Genomic DNA, 18,999 nt, shown 5'->3' with positions numbered 1-18,999 from the left:
TCAAGCTTGATGAAGGTAGGAGTAATATAATAAAAACTAAAACCTCACAGTAGAAGTAAAACTCTATTTCCCTCCTTTTAATATAAATGGTCAACAATCATCTCTGGTCATTTGTATATCAAGTCAAATGACAAAGCAAAGCAGCAGAAGAAAGAAACTAGTATGAATACAAGTTTTTCTTTGGTAGTAAATCACTGGATGTAAGCCATAGGAAGACATGAAAAGAACAAACAAACAAAATTGGGAAACAACAACTAGAAGGCAGAAAGCAAGAGAAGTAAGACTGGAAAGAGAATTTTAGGTGAAAGGGTTAATGTAGATATATTTAGGAAAGGCAGTATATTTTAGATGTAGGAGAAATGGGGTTTGCTATAGCAGAGTAGCTTGAAAAACGACAAATGAAAAGAGCAACACATTTTGAAATGTTAAGCATTAGTACTATACATGAGTAAGCTAATAAAAATTTCACAAACTAGCAATATGAAGAGGTATCTGCTAATCAACCAAAAATAACACAGAAATGTGCATGTTAACATTTATGTGGATAGCTATATTTATTTTTCCTAAAGACAGTGCAGAGGCATTAAAAGAAATATCTATTCAATTGTTAATATGAGCCATTCCTAAGGCCTGCCCCTTTAAAGATTTTATCTATAGACTAACAAAAACTCATTATTTTGCTTAGTTTTCTAATCAAGCTACATAGCTGAAGTTTCATTTCTTATCTAATAGAACATTTCCCCAAGCTAAAATTACAATCTTTTTTTTTAACCAAAAAGAATCTATTAACAAAAATAAATTTAAGAGTCAAAAGTAGTATAATTTAATGATCAATGGGAATAACATATACTCAAAATTCCACCCCTCTACTGGGTGGTATTTTTCCCCTAAGTCAATAAGAGCCAAAAACAAAAATCAAAAAACAAAACCAAAAAACAAAACCAAAAAACAACAAAAGAAAAAAAAAACACCAAAAAAGAAAAAAACTTGTTTAAACTTATATCTAACAGTTTACAAGTTGCCAAAAATTAATGCGTATTCAAACTCAACTGCTGCGTAGCAAAGAAAGCCATAAATATCATCTAAATTAGCACCAGTCTGTTGAGGAAAAAAAAAAAGTTCATTTATCAAACAGACTTGCTGTGTTATCTGTTCAAACATACCTGAACCAGTCAAAACTCCAGCACTCTTCTTTCGTACATAAGCGCGTAAGTGGTTGGACAGGCTAACAGCACTTGTAAACGTCGTATTGCAATGCACACATGTTCTAAGCTTCACAGGCATACCTATCATTCAAAAGAAAACTATAATCCAGTTCTCACTTCAAATAGTGAAATTTTCTTAGCTAGAAGTGTGAAGAAAAGTAGCACAATATGGATGGTTTAAAAAGCGTTCTCTGAATTAGCTTAAGGAGAGGAGATTCAGTTAATTATTATTAGTTTGTAGTTAGTATTTAGAGCCAACCCATGCTCTTAGGAAAGGTGGAAGAGAAGTACCTTGAACCTTGGAATTTCTCTAGACTTAACACCTACTATCACTTTCTTGCAAATTTCTGTGTTAACGCAGATAATTTCCTAAACCTAAAATACAATCATGTGATTTGGACAGCATTGTTGAGTTGAGAAGTTTCAAAGCTCACAGCATTATCAATGTAAAAAAATTAAAAAGTTTAGTTAACAAAGTGGTAATTGAAGTGTTTTACCCACAAAACCATATAAAAGGCTCAATACTAAGTTAGGCTTTCTGATGAAGACTGGGTAAAAAGGTGGTAAAACCTACCACTGAATAGCGGTTAGACACAATATTTTATTCAGGGCATTTTATTTTCACTGTTCTGTGCAATCAATATTGGAAGTTAATGATACGAAGTTTTTTGCTAAATTCATTGTGTTAAATAAATGATCAACAAACTAATATCTTAGACATCACAAGAAAGAAAACACGTTGAAACAATAAGAAATCCCTAATTTCTCAGACAACTCTCATTCTCCCAACACATTTCAATTGGTATCTTCAACATTATGATAGCCACAATTATGCTTTATCTCTTTGAAGTGTACTACAACTTGGTTAACACAGTTAACAGAAGCCCATACAAGATAAACTATTTTTCAGACCACTTACAGAGCAAGGTAATCTTTCCTTAAATCTAAACTGCCTTACAAATATTTGGGATTCCTAATGTCTGCCCAAAGTAAACAAATCAACAATACAGTAATTTTATTCAGTATTAACCCACTGACCAACTTTTACCTTAACATATTCAACTCAAGGCTAAAATGATGAAACTAAGTTAATCTTCAACATTCTTAACCTCCAAAAGAAACCTATAAAGACACAAAATTTTTCTTAAACCAGACTTAGCAATACCAAATAAAGTTTGGGTACTTTATCTACCACATCATTTGCCAACATATATTGTACAAAATACTTGGTGCTCAAGCACTACACTAAACCACCTGTTCTGTTCCAGAAGAACACGATTATAAAAACGAAAGACCCAAACAAATGTTCCATACAACAGCTCTCTAAAACCAAACTATCCCATGGTACAATGAGAAACTGGAAAGGGAGAAGTTTCTTTCAGTTCATCACAACACACAACAGACACCAACCCACTCAGTTGAAAGAGTTTGTTTTTGTTTTCACTTTGTATCACTGGCAAAAAATATGACAGGTTTTGCCTTTTAGGTAATGTTATGCTTTTGAATGTCAACCTCCCATCCATAGAGACATGCCCCAGACCCAGCAAATTTTATTTTTATAAATCAGCTTTTTGTTTGTTTTGGCTTTTGTTCTCACCTTACATTTTGACCAAGAAATGAGGCACAGAGAATTCAGTACTCGTGAGCATCAACTGATGATTTTTATAGAAGTAACAGTATAACTAATTTCTGCTCTGCAAAAAAAGCAGCTTGAGAAGATTCAAAGACAGTATTTTCTATAAATATTCCAATAAAATAAGCATAAGTAAGTTGTTTAAATTATGTAAGATAATTTAAATGTCCTCTTACCTGAGTGCATAGTCAAGTCTATTTTTTGTGGATGATACATCAACGAACTATCTTCATTTAATGGAAGAACACATTTCTGAACAAATCTCTTTCTTGCAGTTTGATTATGGATCTTTTGAGGAAAGACAGCAGAATTCCTTTCTTCCCCCATCCTTTTATTTTTAAGCAGTTCTATCAATGTAAGAGACTGATTCCTTTTCCCACTGGGCAGTTCTGTTTTTTTTTCATCATATTCACTTAAGAAACTCAGCCCTTCTTCCTCTGATGCAGACACTGATAAAGCTTCAGTCTTTAGGCCATTATGGTATGCTTCAAGAGGTATAACATTTTGAGAAAGAAAGTCATCATCACTTGATACAAGTTTTTGAGCTACAAATGGTCTGGGAATAATACGACGACTGTTCAATGCCTTTAAGATTTTTTCATATTTGTCTTCATTTTGCATCATCTCATTCAGAACACAGATTGGAGATTTGTGAGCATCCCATTTGGTCTTTCCAAGTCTCTTCAGGTGACCTCTAACATGATTTGATAATCCAATTTTAGTATCAAACCAACCTCCACAGAGCTGACAAGTGTGTTCAGAAGTGGTTTCAGACTTCTCTATAGCTAAAAAAAATTTTTTAAGAGTAATATCAGAATTTTTTATAAACTGACCATCTTAAAGCCAATTAACTCTGTAATATGAAATTATGTGATGCTAATAAAGGTTGACTTTGAGCAAAACTTTTAAATCCTTTGAATTTGAATACAGACACATTAGCCCAAAGTATCTATAGGAAAACTTACCTTTTCTAACTCGCTTAACAGGTGTCCCTGTGCCAGTTCGTTTGAAATGCTGCATTTTGTCACTGGTGGCTATTTGTTCTGGTGATACAACATGACGGGCTTCATAGCTTAATCCTGCTCTATGAAGATGTCCCCGAACATGATTAGACAATCCAACACCTGTTTCAAATGTTGCTGGGCAGTAAGGACATGATTTCTTCTCAAGAGACAAATCACTCCAATGAAAAACAGAACTATGTTTTGACAATGAAGTTTCTGCATTTTCTAAATGCTGAGAATCGTGTATGTCATGCAAAAAGTTATTAGTTCCAGCGTCTTCATAATATTCAAAATAAAAGCCATCATTTTGATCATAACTAAGTGTAGCATTTTCTCCAGGCTCTTGACCTTCCACTTTGCTTTTAAATAGAGGGAATAAATGTTCTTGATTAATACCGTTATACGTTTCATCTTCTATAGCCTGTGTAGTGTAGTCACTTAACTCAACGTTATCCCAGGAATTTTCATCTTCTGTTTCATAGCTATCTTTCTTTTCAGCAGAATTAAGTTTCTGCAAAACAACAACAGTCATTTTATGCAAGAAATCTGGATAGCTATCTAAGTCTTCCCCTCCAGCGGAACTTCCCTTCTTAGATTCCCTGACTGCTCTCTTTGCAGATACACGCCTGCGGTCTTTGAAGCTTTCAGGCTTTTTGGTGTTAGAGTTGTGAGAGTCTGAAATAATCAAACTGTTGTTGTGAGAATTACTTGATGATGAAAACAGATGTAAAGTATTTAATGAACCAGCTTCTTCTTTTTTGAAATGCAGAGGATATGATTCACCTGATTTTTTGGTCATCCTGTAGTTTGCATATTTGTGTCTATATAAATAGTTGCTATTTGCCTTGGCATTAGATTTTTCTTTTGCTGCTTGGTGGAAATACTTAGGTTTTTGGTCAATGCTGCTTTTAATCATTATAGTCTTATGAGAATTGTTTTGATTGCACACATTTACAACACCTGACTGGGCGATGCTTTTCCGAGCTTTTTGTATTCTATGTGGCCGCTTATGTAATTTTGAAAAATTACTTGATTGGGATGACCCATATGTTCGCTTTACATCTTGTTTTAAAGCAGAGTTCTTTGGAAATGTGGCTGACTGTTGCTTGTTTAATGGTTTAGTGGTCTCATCGTCTTCAGGTTCTTCAATGACGTTACTTTTTCTTTTACCAAGTCCGAGAGCACGACCAAATGAATCAACACATGATGATGAATGCAAGTATTCCATGTGTTTTTTCAAAATACTTCTTGCTGAAGTAGTAAAAGGACACATCTTACATGCGTAGGCAGCTGATTTTTTGGATGATCCTGTAACAGAGTCTTTCATGAAAGACTTTTTTTGCGTTTTTCTCTGGGCTACATCAGAACTGACAATAGGGCATTTTACCACTGCTCCATGGGCAATGCCTCGATGGCATTCCAATTCATTTTCTGTAACTGCCATGAAGTTACATTCTTCACAGCAGTAGTACCTTTTATCTTTTTCGTGGGTTTTAGCATGTTGCACAAATGTTTTGGGGCAATTGGTACCAAATACACACTGAGGGCATTGTAATCGTGCACTTCTTCCTTCATCCTGAAGCTCTTTTAATTCACGAATTTCCTCCATCAACTTCTGTCTTCTTTCTTGGTGAATAATCATATGCTTTAGAAGTGAGTTCCGATCTCGAAATGTCCGCCCACATTCCCTACAAGCATATGGCCTTGGGACATTAAGATGGCGAAAGTGACTATTTCCATCTAAATGATACATCATATGCCTGTGGAGGTGTTTTTTCTCCCTAAAATTCACATTGCACTTTGTACAGGGGTAGAATGATGGCTCTTCGGTGCTGAAAGTAGCAGGTGACTCGGAATCATTTTCTTCACATTTTTTTTTTAAGGTACTTGAAAGAAAAGTGCTAGTATGAACAGATGAACTGTCTTCTCCACACTTATCAGGATTATAAATTAGACGTTGAAAAGCATCCACAGATTCCACGTCTTCATCAGCTGATTCAGGCTTCACTTTTGATAATGCATATTTCTGTGAGTCTATTGCTTGCAGTCCTTCATTCTGTTCCAGAAAGTCTACTTCTAGCATCTTTGACTTAGTGGGTATACAATTAGAATCACTAAAGCAATCCTCAGTATAACGCGTTATCTTGCTTACATCCATTTTTCGCTTTCTCTTTTTTTCTAGACCAACTTTAGAATGAACTGGAGCTTTATCCACTGTCTCTTCATTAGTCATAAGAAATTGAATGAACTCTTTTTGGGGGTCCCAGTTTGTATCATTTTCTGACCTAAATTCTTCTGTACCTGAGGAAATGCCTGTTAATGTATTGACACAATCATCTTTTACCAATAAATCTTCACTATCCTCACCCACCTCTACTTGGTTTATTAAAGTGCTATCTGACTTTATACTACTCCCTACTGAATTCTGAATGTCACAACCAACTGAAGCAGAGGTAGGTAGTTTTTTAATGGAATGGGTTGAATTCTTAGCATGTGGTACATCTGATAGCAAAAACAAAACTTGGTGTTGACTTGCTTTCTGTGGTGTAGACAGCTGAAGATCAGCTGCCAACTTCGAAGTTGAACAAGATTCTGTTGCTGGCTGATCCACAGGCTGTCCAGTGGTTAATGAAACACTGCCTTTATTCATATTGGAAGTCTTAGTTATGGAGGAGTGTGAAACTGGTCCATTAACAGCAGCTCCTTTAGGCAAGATAAAGTTTTCACTAGAAACAGTAGGAGCACCAGCATGTATAAATAGAGCAGACTGGCCTCCACTTAAGGCTTTTTCTGATTTGTCCTTCGACAGTTCTTCAGGCAGAGTGAACGTGCTACTATTCTGAAATGTCTGACAATCTCTTGGTTTATGAACTCCACTCTCTTTGTCTGAGATAAAATTGTTGTCATCTAGGAGTTCTTCTTTAGCACCAGTAGTATCGGTGTTTATCTTCAAATCATCCATTTTGTTGGCAAGCCATTTAACACATTTAGTCTAGAAAACGGAAAAAAAAAATTTAGATTTGCATGAAAAAATAGTATTAGAATGTATGGAGAGTTGAAAGTACACTTTTATTAGCTTAATTATACTCTTAATATTGAAGTCCTAAAATTTTCCTAAGAATAAAGAAATACTATTAAAAATTGAAAGACTTTAAAAGTGTCTCAAAGATTAATTTTTCTTTGTGCTCGGCAACAACTCAATACCACATATATCCAAAATCTCTAGGAAAAAGCAACATAAACACATATACAGACACACACATGATATAAATATGCTACAGGTAAAAAAAAACAAAAAACTTTAAAATCTCATTTATAGGTTGCTAATAAAAAGAAAAGTATCTTACTTTTATTAGGGACAGTCCCACTATACTAGAGAATAATGTAAATTGTTAAATACTTCAGAGAAGTATTGTCACTTAAGAGTTCATTCCTGAAGGAAGGTAAAAGACACTGTTCAGCAAAGAAACTTACTTGCTATCGACATCAATGGCTAATGTATCTAACAATTTTTTTTAATTTTTTTTAATTTAAGGCTGTTTTGCTTTCAATGTTTCATTCTCCTAAAATTCTAATTTAAAAATGTCTTATTCACAGGATTTTGTTCATTCCATATATAAATTACCCTTAGCTCTAAATTATTCAAGTTAAAATTAATAAAAATTTCTGTAACTTTAAATTTTTATAACCTGAGCCCCAAAATTCTAGGCATTCCCTAACGGCAGTTATCTCATTTGTCATCTGAAAGTCTACGGCAATGGCCTAAAACTTTTACTCTGAAACATTGTTATTTTATGATTTTAGGTTACTTCATATTAAAATGTAGATTACAAAATTTTAGACATTTTTGACAATAGATGTAATCTTTATGAGAAGACAGAATGTTTTTTAAAAGACTGTTGAAAGTTTGGGAGACATATACATACCATGGCTATAATTACTGCCCCTACTAGTAAGAGTTCCCTTACATTCTGCACTTAGAAATGGCCACATTATACAGGGATTGTCTTTTTAAAAGAATGTAAGTTCTTAGAAGGCAAAGACTGTGACCTAGTGATATTCATATCTCTGAAACCTAACATAGCACTCTGAAACCTAACAAGCAGAATTCGTTGAATAAAGGAATATTGTTGAATGAATAAAAACACAACTTTAAAACCAAAGCAAAAGCTCCTAAAGTATAGAAAAACTAAACAGTTTTCTTCCTATGAAATCTGGGTTGCCTATTCAAATAATGCCAATTTCACCGTGGTCCTAATTTTTTGACTCTTATTACAGCAAGGCCTTCAAAATATCCAATAATCCTCAAGTACAACTTAAAGAACCCACTATTTGGAAACCCTAGGTTTTAACTATTTGAAGTACTGGCATAAAATCCCATATTTCTTTTCATTTTGCACACAGTAGTAAGTACAGTTCATACATTCTCCAAATGTTTATTGAGCTTTTACTACATGCCAAGCATTGCTCTAGTATTAAGGATACATTTGTAAACAAGACAGACCAGGTATCTCCTCTCAGATAAAGAATAAAACCTTCCATTTTTATAGTATTTTAAATTGGTATAATGAGTAATAGCACTTTAAGACAGTAGGAAGTTACAATAAAAAAATTAGAAATAAAACATTTTCAATAGAGTTTATTGTTTCTAATATCTTCTAGGTTACCGATTTTGAAAATACATTTTTAATTTAAAAATAAAAAAAAATTTCTAATTACTTCTTTATTTCAGAACTTGGGACAAACACTTATAAATACAACCTTATCTTATGAACAGATGTGTTCTTTCATACAACATACATTACAAATATCTTTCTTTGGCATTATTATTTATACCAACAATCATTTTTCCACCCCTCATAGGTCTTAGAATTCTGTTCTGAGATTGGCAAACTTCCCAATTAATAAAAATAGACTTTCAATAAGATCATATTCAATGATATCACCCCAAAATGGTGCTAATGCAGCACCCAGCAGGAGTCTGTTCATCACATACACAGAAGTTAAAAGTGGGCAGCACATAAACATGTGTTAGGATAGAGTGTGCAAATGTCAGTGAAAAGAAAAGCAAACACTGATGATATACTATTATCCATTCCTGATATTTCTCATTACATTTGGTATGAAAAGTCAAATGTCTAAATAGGAACAATCTTACATAAATTTGAAATGGACAACAAAATTTTTAAAACTAGACTGAAAGACACTTACTTTTTATTCCTACTTATTATAATCACAGAGGTAGACAAATATATGCTCAGTCAATTTGAAAGCCTATATTAGCTTTTCTCAACAGGAAGCAACGTTGCTAACGAAGTGGTAAATTCAGTGTTAATGAGTGGCTTCACTGTTACCACCTCAGAGGTAAAACCTTCCATGTTCCATGTTCTACCCATCTGTTCTGGTGTTAGAGGTTCAGAGATAGAACAGACGTTTCCCATTTAAAGCAACTTCACTGGTAACCCCTGAACAGCAGGGTGACAAACTACATTCATGTCGGCCTGGAGACTGCATCCTCATTACCAGAATGGCTTTATAAGAGCCTTACAGAAGTTCACATTCTGAAGATATCAAACTGTTTTGCTCAGAAACATAAAAAGAACATATGTACATAACAGATCTTTTCTTTACAAAATACATCCAGCAAACAGAAAAACAAGAGATCAAATTAACATTTAAAAAAATAAAATGAGGTCTTTAATAATCAAAGTTTTACTTCACACCTATATGAAATATACGACTTGCCCCCAAACTAATGATTGTCAATCTCTACTCAAAAACAGAGAAGTTACTCTTTTTCAGAATTTTTATTATTAATACACAAATATTAAAATCTACTCCATCAGTTAAATAAGAGGTTATAAGCACTTCACTCACTAAGCTGGTATTTTAGTAACAAGGAACAATTTTCCTGTTTTAATTTTCAGAATTTATTTTAACTGAAAATGTTCAAAATACATTTTAAATAATATTCAAGACTCAGCTGTTGCATTGAGATACAATGCAAAACAATGGATCATCAAAATATGTTGTATTGAATGGATCTAGAATTTTAACATAAAAATTATTTCCCTACATTCATGGCTGATTATGTGACATCAGGAAAGAAAGCATTTGACCTGTAAGCTAATTTCACACTCTCTTATAGTTTTTCCAACTGTCTTTACATAGTCAAATATACATAACAGAGCCACCAACACCATTTTATGTTAATATTATTATTAAGTAAGGGATATACTTGAAGATAGGCATTATTAAGTTTAAAAAAGGGAAACTAATAAATTAATAAACAAACTAATGTTATATATTGTTTAAAACCCCTAAATTTCAATGAATTTGCTGTGTCACTGTGTTCTTCGTGTAATCACATAATCATAGAATTTTCTTTTAATTGAATTTTAAAATGTTCTTTTAGAAAACTCACACACTTTATAAAAAGCTGTAAATGGAATTTTAAATCTACATAAAACATATTTCACTGTCTAGAAAACCATAATGAGTTCTACAGCTATAACTGCCTATAGTTATATACTGTGAGCATTAAAAAAAAAAAAAAAAAAAAAAAAGCACAAAGGTCAGATCTGTCTTCAAGATGACAGATCATCACTTATATGCCTGAAGCTAGACTTATTGTCTCAGAAATTTCAAACATCAGTATTTTTGCAAACTATCAGCACTTGCTATAACACCCTCACTACACTACATCTTGAGGTTACTATAGAAGAAATGAGGTGATAATTGCATATTAACATAATTATTCTGTAATCCCTCTGAGCAAGCTTTCTAGGTCACTCAGTAATTCAGATTATATACAATCTTCCTGTCATCTAATCTATGCTGTCCACTTTCTGTTCATGAATAATTCTTTTTCTGATAGAAAATAAGGTTAATTTCATTCTTTTATGTACATTATTAATTGTATTTATTGCAAGTAGGTTAATATTTTGTGGGTATTTATTACATTATGCCAACCTTTGTCATGCAGTATAATTTCACATAAAAATATAATACAATTTGTCATTTTTCTATATTAGTTCATTAAAAACTATATTGTACAGCTATAAGTAAATTATAATGTTAACCACTAGCTGAGTTACAGTTAGGATTTGTCAATTTTTCACAAATCCTATGTCCACTTAAATTATCCTTGAGAACACATGACAACTTCAATTAATCATATATGCAACTGGGTTAAGAAGAGTAAACCATTCACAACTGTTATTCTAATTACAAAACAAAACTGAAATACTATAACTAAGATTATCGTAGTATTTAGGCATATATATATTATACACAATGTAATATATACCTACTTCTCATCTAGTTTATAATGCAAGTGAAGAAGAGTACACTGTATATCCATATAATCCAGGTAGTACCTTACTAGGGATGTATATTGAGAGGAAACACTAAAAAAATACAAAACATTCTTAAGAGTTCCAGGATGCCACATGATGAAATAAAGAGAAAACTTGGTATGCTTAGCCTAACAATTAGTCAATACAATTAACAATCTTCAAATATTTGAAACTTTGGAATAAAGGAAGAAAACATAATAATGTGTTTGAATCATAAAGATGTAGATTTCATCCCAAGAATAAGAAAAACTAGAAACAGGAATAATTCCATATTACAAAGGGCTGTCTTACACAACAGTGGACTGAATGGCTCAGCATGTTAAACTATTTGTTAGGAACAATGCAGAAGAAAATATGGGATTGAAGATTGGATAAAATAATTTTTAAGGCCCTTCCTCATATGTAGTATTTATTTAATGTTTGCATACTACATTTTTAACATTTAATATTTAAGATAATGAGCTAAAAACAGAAGTGAAATATACTATTGGATTTTAAAAACATTCTCTAAATTCAAAATTACCTGAAAAAAGCCTTTAGACAACCTGTAACATTCTTGAACAAGGAAAAGTATGGCACCAAATGATTAACACATTGAGGCTACAGAGCCCATGTAACAATTGAATTGCTAACAAGTTTTTACTTATTACATATACAATTTTGTAGTTTCATTTATAAAACCAGGAAAAAAAAAATATATATATATATTCTTTTAATTTAATAAATATTTATTGTTCAGATTATTACAATTGTTTCTCCTTTTTCCCCCATAGCTCCCCTCCACCCGGTTCCCACCCCACCCTCTGCCCTTACCTACCCCCATTGTCCTCATCCATAGGTGTATGATTTTAGTTCAGTCTCTTCCTGCACCATCCACACCCCTTCCCCTTGATAATTATCAATCCACTCCCTTTCTTTGCCCCTGAGTCTATTATATTCACCAGTTTATTCTGTTCCTCAGATTTTTAATTCACTTGATTTTTAGGTTCACTTGTTGATAGATACGTATTTGTTGTTCATAATTTTTATCTTTACTTTTTTCTTCTTCCTCTTTTAAAGAATACCTTTCAGCATTTCATATAATACTGGTTTAGTGGTAATGAACTCCTTTAGTTTTTTTCTTATCTGTGAAGCTCTTTATCTGACATTCCATTCTGAATAACTTTGCTGGGTAGAGTAATCTTGGTAATAGATTCTTGATATTCATCACTTTAGACATTTCTTGCCACTCCCATCTGGCCTGCATAGCTTGTGTTGAGAAATCAGCTGACAATCGTATGGGTGCTCCCTTGTAGGGAATTAACTGTTTTTCTCTTTCTGCTTTTAATATTCTCTCTTTGTCTTTTGCTCTTGGCATTTTAATGATGTGTATTGGTGCGATCCTCTTTGGATTCCTGTGTGCTTTCTGCACTTATAAGTCTGTTTCTTTCCCCAGGTGGGGGAAGTTTTCAGTCATTATTTCTTCAAATAGGTTTTCAGTATCTTGCTCTCTCTCTTCCTCTGGCACCCCCATAATTCTGATGTTGGTATGCTTGAAGCTGTCCCAGAGGCTATCTTCAACTTTTTGGATTCTTTTTTCTTTTCTGGTTGAATGTTTTTTGCTTCTTTATATTTCAAATCTTTGACTTGATTCTTGCATTCCTCTTGTCTGCTGTTGGGCCTTTGTATAATATTTTTTATTGCAGTCAGTGTATGTTTAATTTCTAGTTGGTCCTTTTCATATCCTCGAGGGTCTTGTTAAAATTATCAGCCTTTTCTAGGAAATTCTTGAAAAACCTTATGGTTTTGAATTCATATCCAGTTGTTTGTTCTCCATTTCTTTCATTTGTGGTCTGTTTCTTTGACTCCGCATTTTTGCTGCTTCCCTGCGTTGGTAGGGTGGCTTTGTGTGCTAGGTTTCCTATATGGGCCGGTGGGTCAGCCTCCCCAGTTACCTGAGGTGGACACTCTTTAAAACCAGAAATATTTTTATTGTGAATTGAAATAGTTAGAAAATTTCACCCAAACTTATATTAAATATTATATAATATTTAGAACATGCAAGTACTTAAGAAAGTTTAAGTAACAAATGTTTAGCTCTATTCAAGCAAATATGACTTAAAATTTTTCTTTCAGGTTTACTCATAGGAAGAGAGAAGAATGGACTAGAAGAGAAAGATTTAACAACGTAGCTAAAACCATAACTAGAATAGTCACTGAGAAGGACTGTGAAAAGAATGGAATGATAATGTCAAAACAAACAAGAAAACTAATACCAGGTTTCAACCCCAGCTGGTTTGTTTCAGTGAATAGAGTGTCAGCCTGTGGGTTGAAGGGTCCTGGGTTCAATTGCAGGCAAATGTACATGCCTGGGTTGCAGGCTGGATCCCCAGCAGGGGGGGCAAGCAAAAGGCAGCTGAACAATGATTCTCTTTCATCATTGATGTTTCTCTCTCTCTCCCCTCTTCCTTCCTCTCTGAAATAAAAAAATATATAATTTTTAAAAAAATAAATAAAATGAGAAGTTAAATATACTCAATATATGTAATATCTTCAGATTTAAATTAAAAAGTACAATATGTTTTAAGTGGGAAGTTGACAAAGAACTTTGAAATGAAAAATGGTTAGAACAAAAACAAAACTCAACCCTCCTCCCCAAACAACCCTCAGAAGGTAAGTGGAAGAGCAGAGTGAATACAGATGAAGAAACGAAGTATTCCTCCGAACATAGATTTTATTTAAGGGGCAAGAACAGAGTCCGACTGGTATTGCTCAGTGGTTTAGCACTGACCCCTGAAACAGGAGGTCACAATTTGATTCCTAGTCAGGGCACATGCCTGTGTTTGGGGCCTGATCCACAGTGATGGGGCATGCAGGAGGCAGCCAATCAGTGATTCTCTCTCATCACTGATGTTTCTATTTCTTCTTCTCCGTTCCTCTCTGAAATCAGTAAAAAAAATATTTTTTTTCCCAAGAATCAATATAATTAGTGAGCAATTAAACTACTAACACATGCAATTAAATCTAGGAACTTTTTTTAATATTCAAAACGAATTCCTATTAAATGAAATGTAATTTCAATTCATAATATTTAATAACACGAGAATTAAAATTCCAAAAAGACTTTAACACAGGAGGTTAGAATAGTGGACACTGATTAAAAGAAAATCTTTAAAAAAAATGTGTTAAAATGTTATATAAAAAAAAACTAATTAAAATAGTGAAATAATATATATAATTTCAAATCTTTCACATTAAAAAAATGAAAATTTTATTGACCCATCAAAAATAAAAAGCAACAATGAAACACAGCAAACAGAAAATAAAAATAAGAAAGCAGGAAAAGTCCAAACACATCACTTTTCACATTTATTGTGAATATATTAAGAAAAAGGCATCATATTTATTTTAAGGATGCTGTATGTTGTTTATAAAAGAAATACCAACACTAAAAATAAGATTATGAAACAACAAAGTATGTAAATGTTAATAATAGAAAAGATATCCCGCCAAACCAGTTTGGCTCAGTGGATAGAGCATCGGCCTGTGGACTGAAAGGTCCCAGGTTCAATTCTATTCAAGGGCATGTACCTTGGTTGTGAGCACATCCCCAGTAGGGGGTGTGCAAGAGGCAGCTGATCGATTTGATTCTCTCTCATTGATGTTTCTAACTCTCTATCCCTCTCTCTTCCTCTCTGTGGAAAATCAATAACATATTTAAAAAAAGAAGAAGAAAAAAGAAAAGATATTCCTACAATCAAAAAATCAAATGAAGTTTAAGGCAAGCAACACTAAACCCACTAAAGATGAAAATTACACAGTAATATAGTATACCAATTAATAATACATATTAATAATATATATCAAGAATATACAATATTCATTACTCCATTTGCGCACAATTAAATGGAAACAAAATATAAGATTATAAACCTTTACAAGTATTAGAAGAAACTGACAGTTACAAAGAGAGGCTTTAAAAAATTCTCTATAAAACTCAACAGATCAAGGAGAATATTCTAGTTTCCTATCTCTTCTTATTTTTTTAAAATTTCTTTATTGATTAAGGTATTACATACATGTCCTTATTCCCCCATCAAAACTTCTTTTTAGTTAGTTTTGGGGAGAGAGACAGAGAGAGAAGCACTGATGTGAGAAACATCAACTGTTTGCCTTCCATACCCATGGTGACCAGGAATTGAACCAGAAACCTTTGTATATGCCTTGACTGGAAATCAAATCCATCACCTTTTGGTGTATGGACGACACTTCCATCAACTGAACCACACCAGCCAAGGCACTACCTCCTCTTTTAAGATCACCTTTTTCTCACTTTACAAAAGAAAGGTTCCCAAACACAAATTTGCAATCTTCCCCTTCCCAGCAGTTGCTCAGGTCAATAACCTTGGAGCAATCATCCGTATTCTCTTGTATTCACACTTCACATCCAAACCATCAGGAAATCCTATTTCTACTATCTTAAATTACATCCAGAATGCAGTCACTTCTCACTACTGAAACATCTAGGTCCACTATTGTCTCTCCCCTGTATTATTTCAACAACTTCCTAATCTGGTCTTAGTGCATCTTCCTTTATCTTTTCTCAATACCACAAATCATTTAAAAACCTAAGACATAGAATATTCATCAGAACTCTTAAAGGCTCCCTGTTTGTTTTTTCTCTGAAGTAAAGAACTTAAAAATGCCACCAAGAAGTTTAAAGACCACTGATTGAATACATAGAGTTCTATACAAGAAATAGACATTGTTATTTATAAACTAAAGTGGAACATTTATAAAATCAAGTGTAGCAAGGCTAGCCTGGCTTAGTGGTTGAGTGTCGACCTATGAACCAGGAGGTCAAGGTTCAATTCCTGGTGAGGGCACATGCCTGGGTTGCGACTAGATCCCCAGTGTGGGGCCTGCAGGAGGCAGTTAATGATTAAAGTGATTCTCTCTCATCATTGATGTTTCTGTCTCTCTCCCTCTCCTTTCCTCTCTGAAATAAATAAATAATAAATAAATAAATAAATAAATAAATAAATAAATCTATTATAATAACCACAGAAAAATTTCAAACCGGGATAGAAATCATATAGATCATATTCTCTGGCCACCAGGCAACAAAATTAAAAATGAGATACAGTTAAAGAGTTAAATATCATGTTAACTGTGTAGCAATAAACCTGAAAAAATATCTACTAAAAAAATAAAAAGTTAGTGAGCTAGAGAAAGGTCAGAACAAAAAAAATCTAAAATGAGCAATGAGAGACAAAAGGATGGAAAATGAAGAAAAAAAGCCCAAAAAAAGGATCCAGCGAAAACTTATATTTAGTGGAAATCCCAGAAACAGTGAGAAAATGGAACAGAACAAAAACTTGAAGAGATAATGACTGATAATTTTCTAAAACTGACATCAAGTCATGGTTTCTGAAAGCACCAGGAACTCTAAGATAGATAAATAAAAAGAAAATTACACCTAATATACATCACAGTAAAACACTAATGACAATGAAAGACAATGAGAAAATCTTAGAAGTAATCACAGAAAAAAAATGCCTACGAAGAGACAATAATATGTAGACTTAGAAAGGGAAAAAAAAGCAGCTCCTGATGCCCAAGAATTAACCTAATACTTTCAACTAAGTCATATTGTTTTCATGTTAAACATTAAAAAATCTCACAAAATACTCACTTCAAACAAGGCTGTGCAACACAAACTACCAACTTTCTTTCACTAAAAGAGTCGATTGCTGACTTTACCATCAATGAAAGCTTATCCCAACCTCCTTTGGCCTTCCTTACAGATAAAATTTATTAAGAAGGGTATCTTCATATGAATGAAAACAAAACACAACATACCAAAACTTATGGAATGCAGCAAAAGCAGATTCAAAGGGAAAATTATAGCTGTAAATGCCTACATTAAAAAAGTCCCAAATCAATAACCTAGTTTTAGACTTTAAGGAACTAAAAATGAGCAAACTAAACTCAAAGCCAGAAAATGAAAGGAAATAATAAATATTAACAGATAAGAGAATATAAAAATGAAATAAAATCCAAAATTAGTCCTTTTAAAAGATCAACAAAACTGACAAACTAAGAGGAAAAAAAAGATGCAAATAAATAAAATCAGAAACAAACATGGGAACATTACAAGGAGCTTAGAGAAATGAAAAGAATTGTCATAAAATACTATCATTTAATCTAAATTGTCTAATTGAATGTTATCCAATTAGACAATTTAGATTAAAATGAACAAATTCCCAGAAACACACAAATTATCAACCCTTACTCAACAGGAAATAGAAAATCTAAACAGATCTATAATAGGTAAAGAGATGGAATATTCATAAAAAATCTCCCAAAAAGTAGTTCAGGACCAGATGGTTTCATTGGCTATTCAACCATTTAAAGGATTAATACCAATCTTTCACCAACTTACAAAAATAGAAGACAGAACACTTCCTAACACATTTAATGAGGCCAGCATTACCCTAAAACAGCAATTTTTAACTGATGTGGCACAAAAAAATTTTAAAACATGCACCACCTGACCTCTTAGTCAGGGTACTGACCTCTTTCCTCTTAGATTGTCAAATAAACTGACAACAACCAACACAACAACAACTGTTTAATATGAATCAAATTATACTTTTATTTTGTCAGATCAGCAAAAATCATATTTTTGGTGTGCAGGGGCTGCAGAATTTCAGTAGCTTATGTGTGCCATGAGATCAGAAAACCTCTGCCCTAAAATAAATCCAGTTATCAAAAGTAAACCATAATAATACACCCTTATAAATGTGGATGCAAAAATTCTCAACAAAATACTATCAAACTGAACCCAACAGTACATAAAAAGGATTATATATCATAACCAAGTGGGATTTATTTCAGGAATGCAATAGTGTTTCAATATAAAAAAAGCAATCAATGTAATATATCATATTAATAATACAAAGAAAAAAATACTTGACACATAATTGGTACATAAAGATACTTGACAAAAATCAAATACTGTTTTATGATAGAAACACTCAGCAAACTAGGAATAGGAAGGAAATTCCTGAACATGATAAAGGCATCCTTGAAAAACCCACAGCTAACATCACACACACTAATGGTGAAAGACAGCTTTTCCTCTAAGATCAGTAACAGGACAAGACTAACTGCCTTCACCATTGCTATTCAAGATTGTACTGGAAGTTCTAGGCACAGCAATTATATAAGAAAAATAAAAGGCATCCAAATTGGTAATTATGAAGTAAAACCATCTCTATTTGCAGATGACAGGATTCCATATATAGAAAACACATAGACCACACACACACACACACACACACACACACACACACACACTCACACTACTAGAGCTAATATAATCAATGAATTCAGCAAGCTTTCAGATATAAGATCAACATATAAAAATCAGTTGTATTTCTCTATGTCAGCAATGAATCATCCAAAAAAGAAATTAAGAAAATTTACTCCATTTATAAAACCATCCAAAAATAAAATAACCAGGACTAAATGTAAACAAGGAGGTAAAAGACTGATACACTAAAAACTACAAAATATTGAAAGAAATTAAAGAAGGCCTAAATAAATGGAAAGTTATCTATGCTCATGGATTCAAACAGGAAATATTGTTAAGATGGCAAAACTTCCCAAAATGTTCTGCAGACTCAATGCAATCCCTATCAAAATTCTAACGGCTCCCCCCTCCCCCCAAAAACAGATAAGCTGATCCTCAAATTCATATGGAACTACAAAGAGCCTGAAGAACAAAAACAATATTGAAAAATAAAGAAAGTAGT

The 18,999-nt window shown here is 33.0% G+C and overlaps 1 protein-coding gene across 8 annotated transcripts in view; it reads right to left on the bottom strand.

Moving 5' to 3' along the window:
• ZNF644 (zinc finger protein 644) overlaps positions 1–18,999 on the bottom strand; it is a 100,003-nt gene that overhangs the window by 25,607 nt on the left and 55,397 nt on the right. For 3 of the 8 annotated variants that reach the window (XM_036444280.2, XM_036444278.2, XM_045584358.1), the window contains 3 exons: positions 3,804–6,834; positions 3,015–3,623; positions 1,164–1,286 (listed from right to left, as the gene is read on the bottom strand). The exons of 2 other annotated variants lie outside the window; for them this stretch is intronic. In XM_036444280.2, coding sequence (XP_036300173.1) covers positions 1,164–1,286; positions 3,015–3,623; positions 3,804–6,804 — 3,733 coding nt within the window. In that variant the 5' untranslated portion in view covers positions 6,805–6,834. Of the gene's footprint in view, positions 1–1,163; positions 1,287–3,014; positions 3,624–3,803; positions 6,835–18,999 lie in introns of those variants that run through there. 3 more of the 8 variants (XM_036444281.2, XM_036444282.1, XM_036444283.1) reach the window with 3 other exon arrangements.

The sequence above is a fragment of the Pipistrellus kuhlii genome, unplaced genomic scaffold (assembly GCF_014108245.1).
Source record: "Pipistrellus kuhlii isolate mPipKuh1 unplaced genomic scaffold, mPipKuh1.p scaffold_m20_p_2, whole genome shotgun sequence".
NCBI lineage: Eukaryota > Metazoa > Chordata > Mammalia > Chiroptera > Vespertilionidae > Pipistrellus > Pipistrellus kuhlii.
Note: the sequence above shows the minus strand (reverse complement) of the source record. Positions and strands in the feature narration are given on the sequence as shown.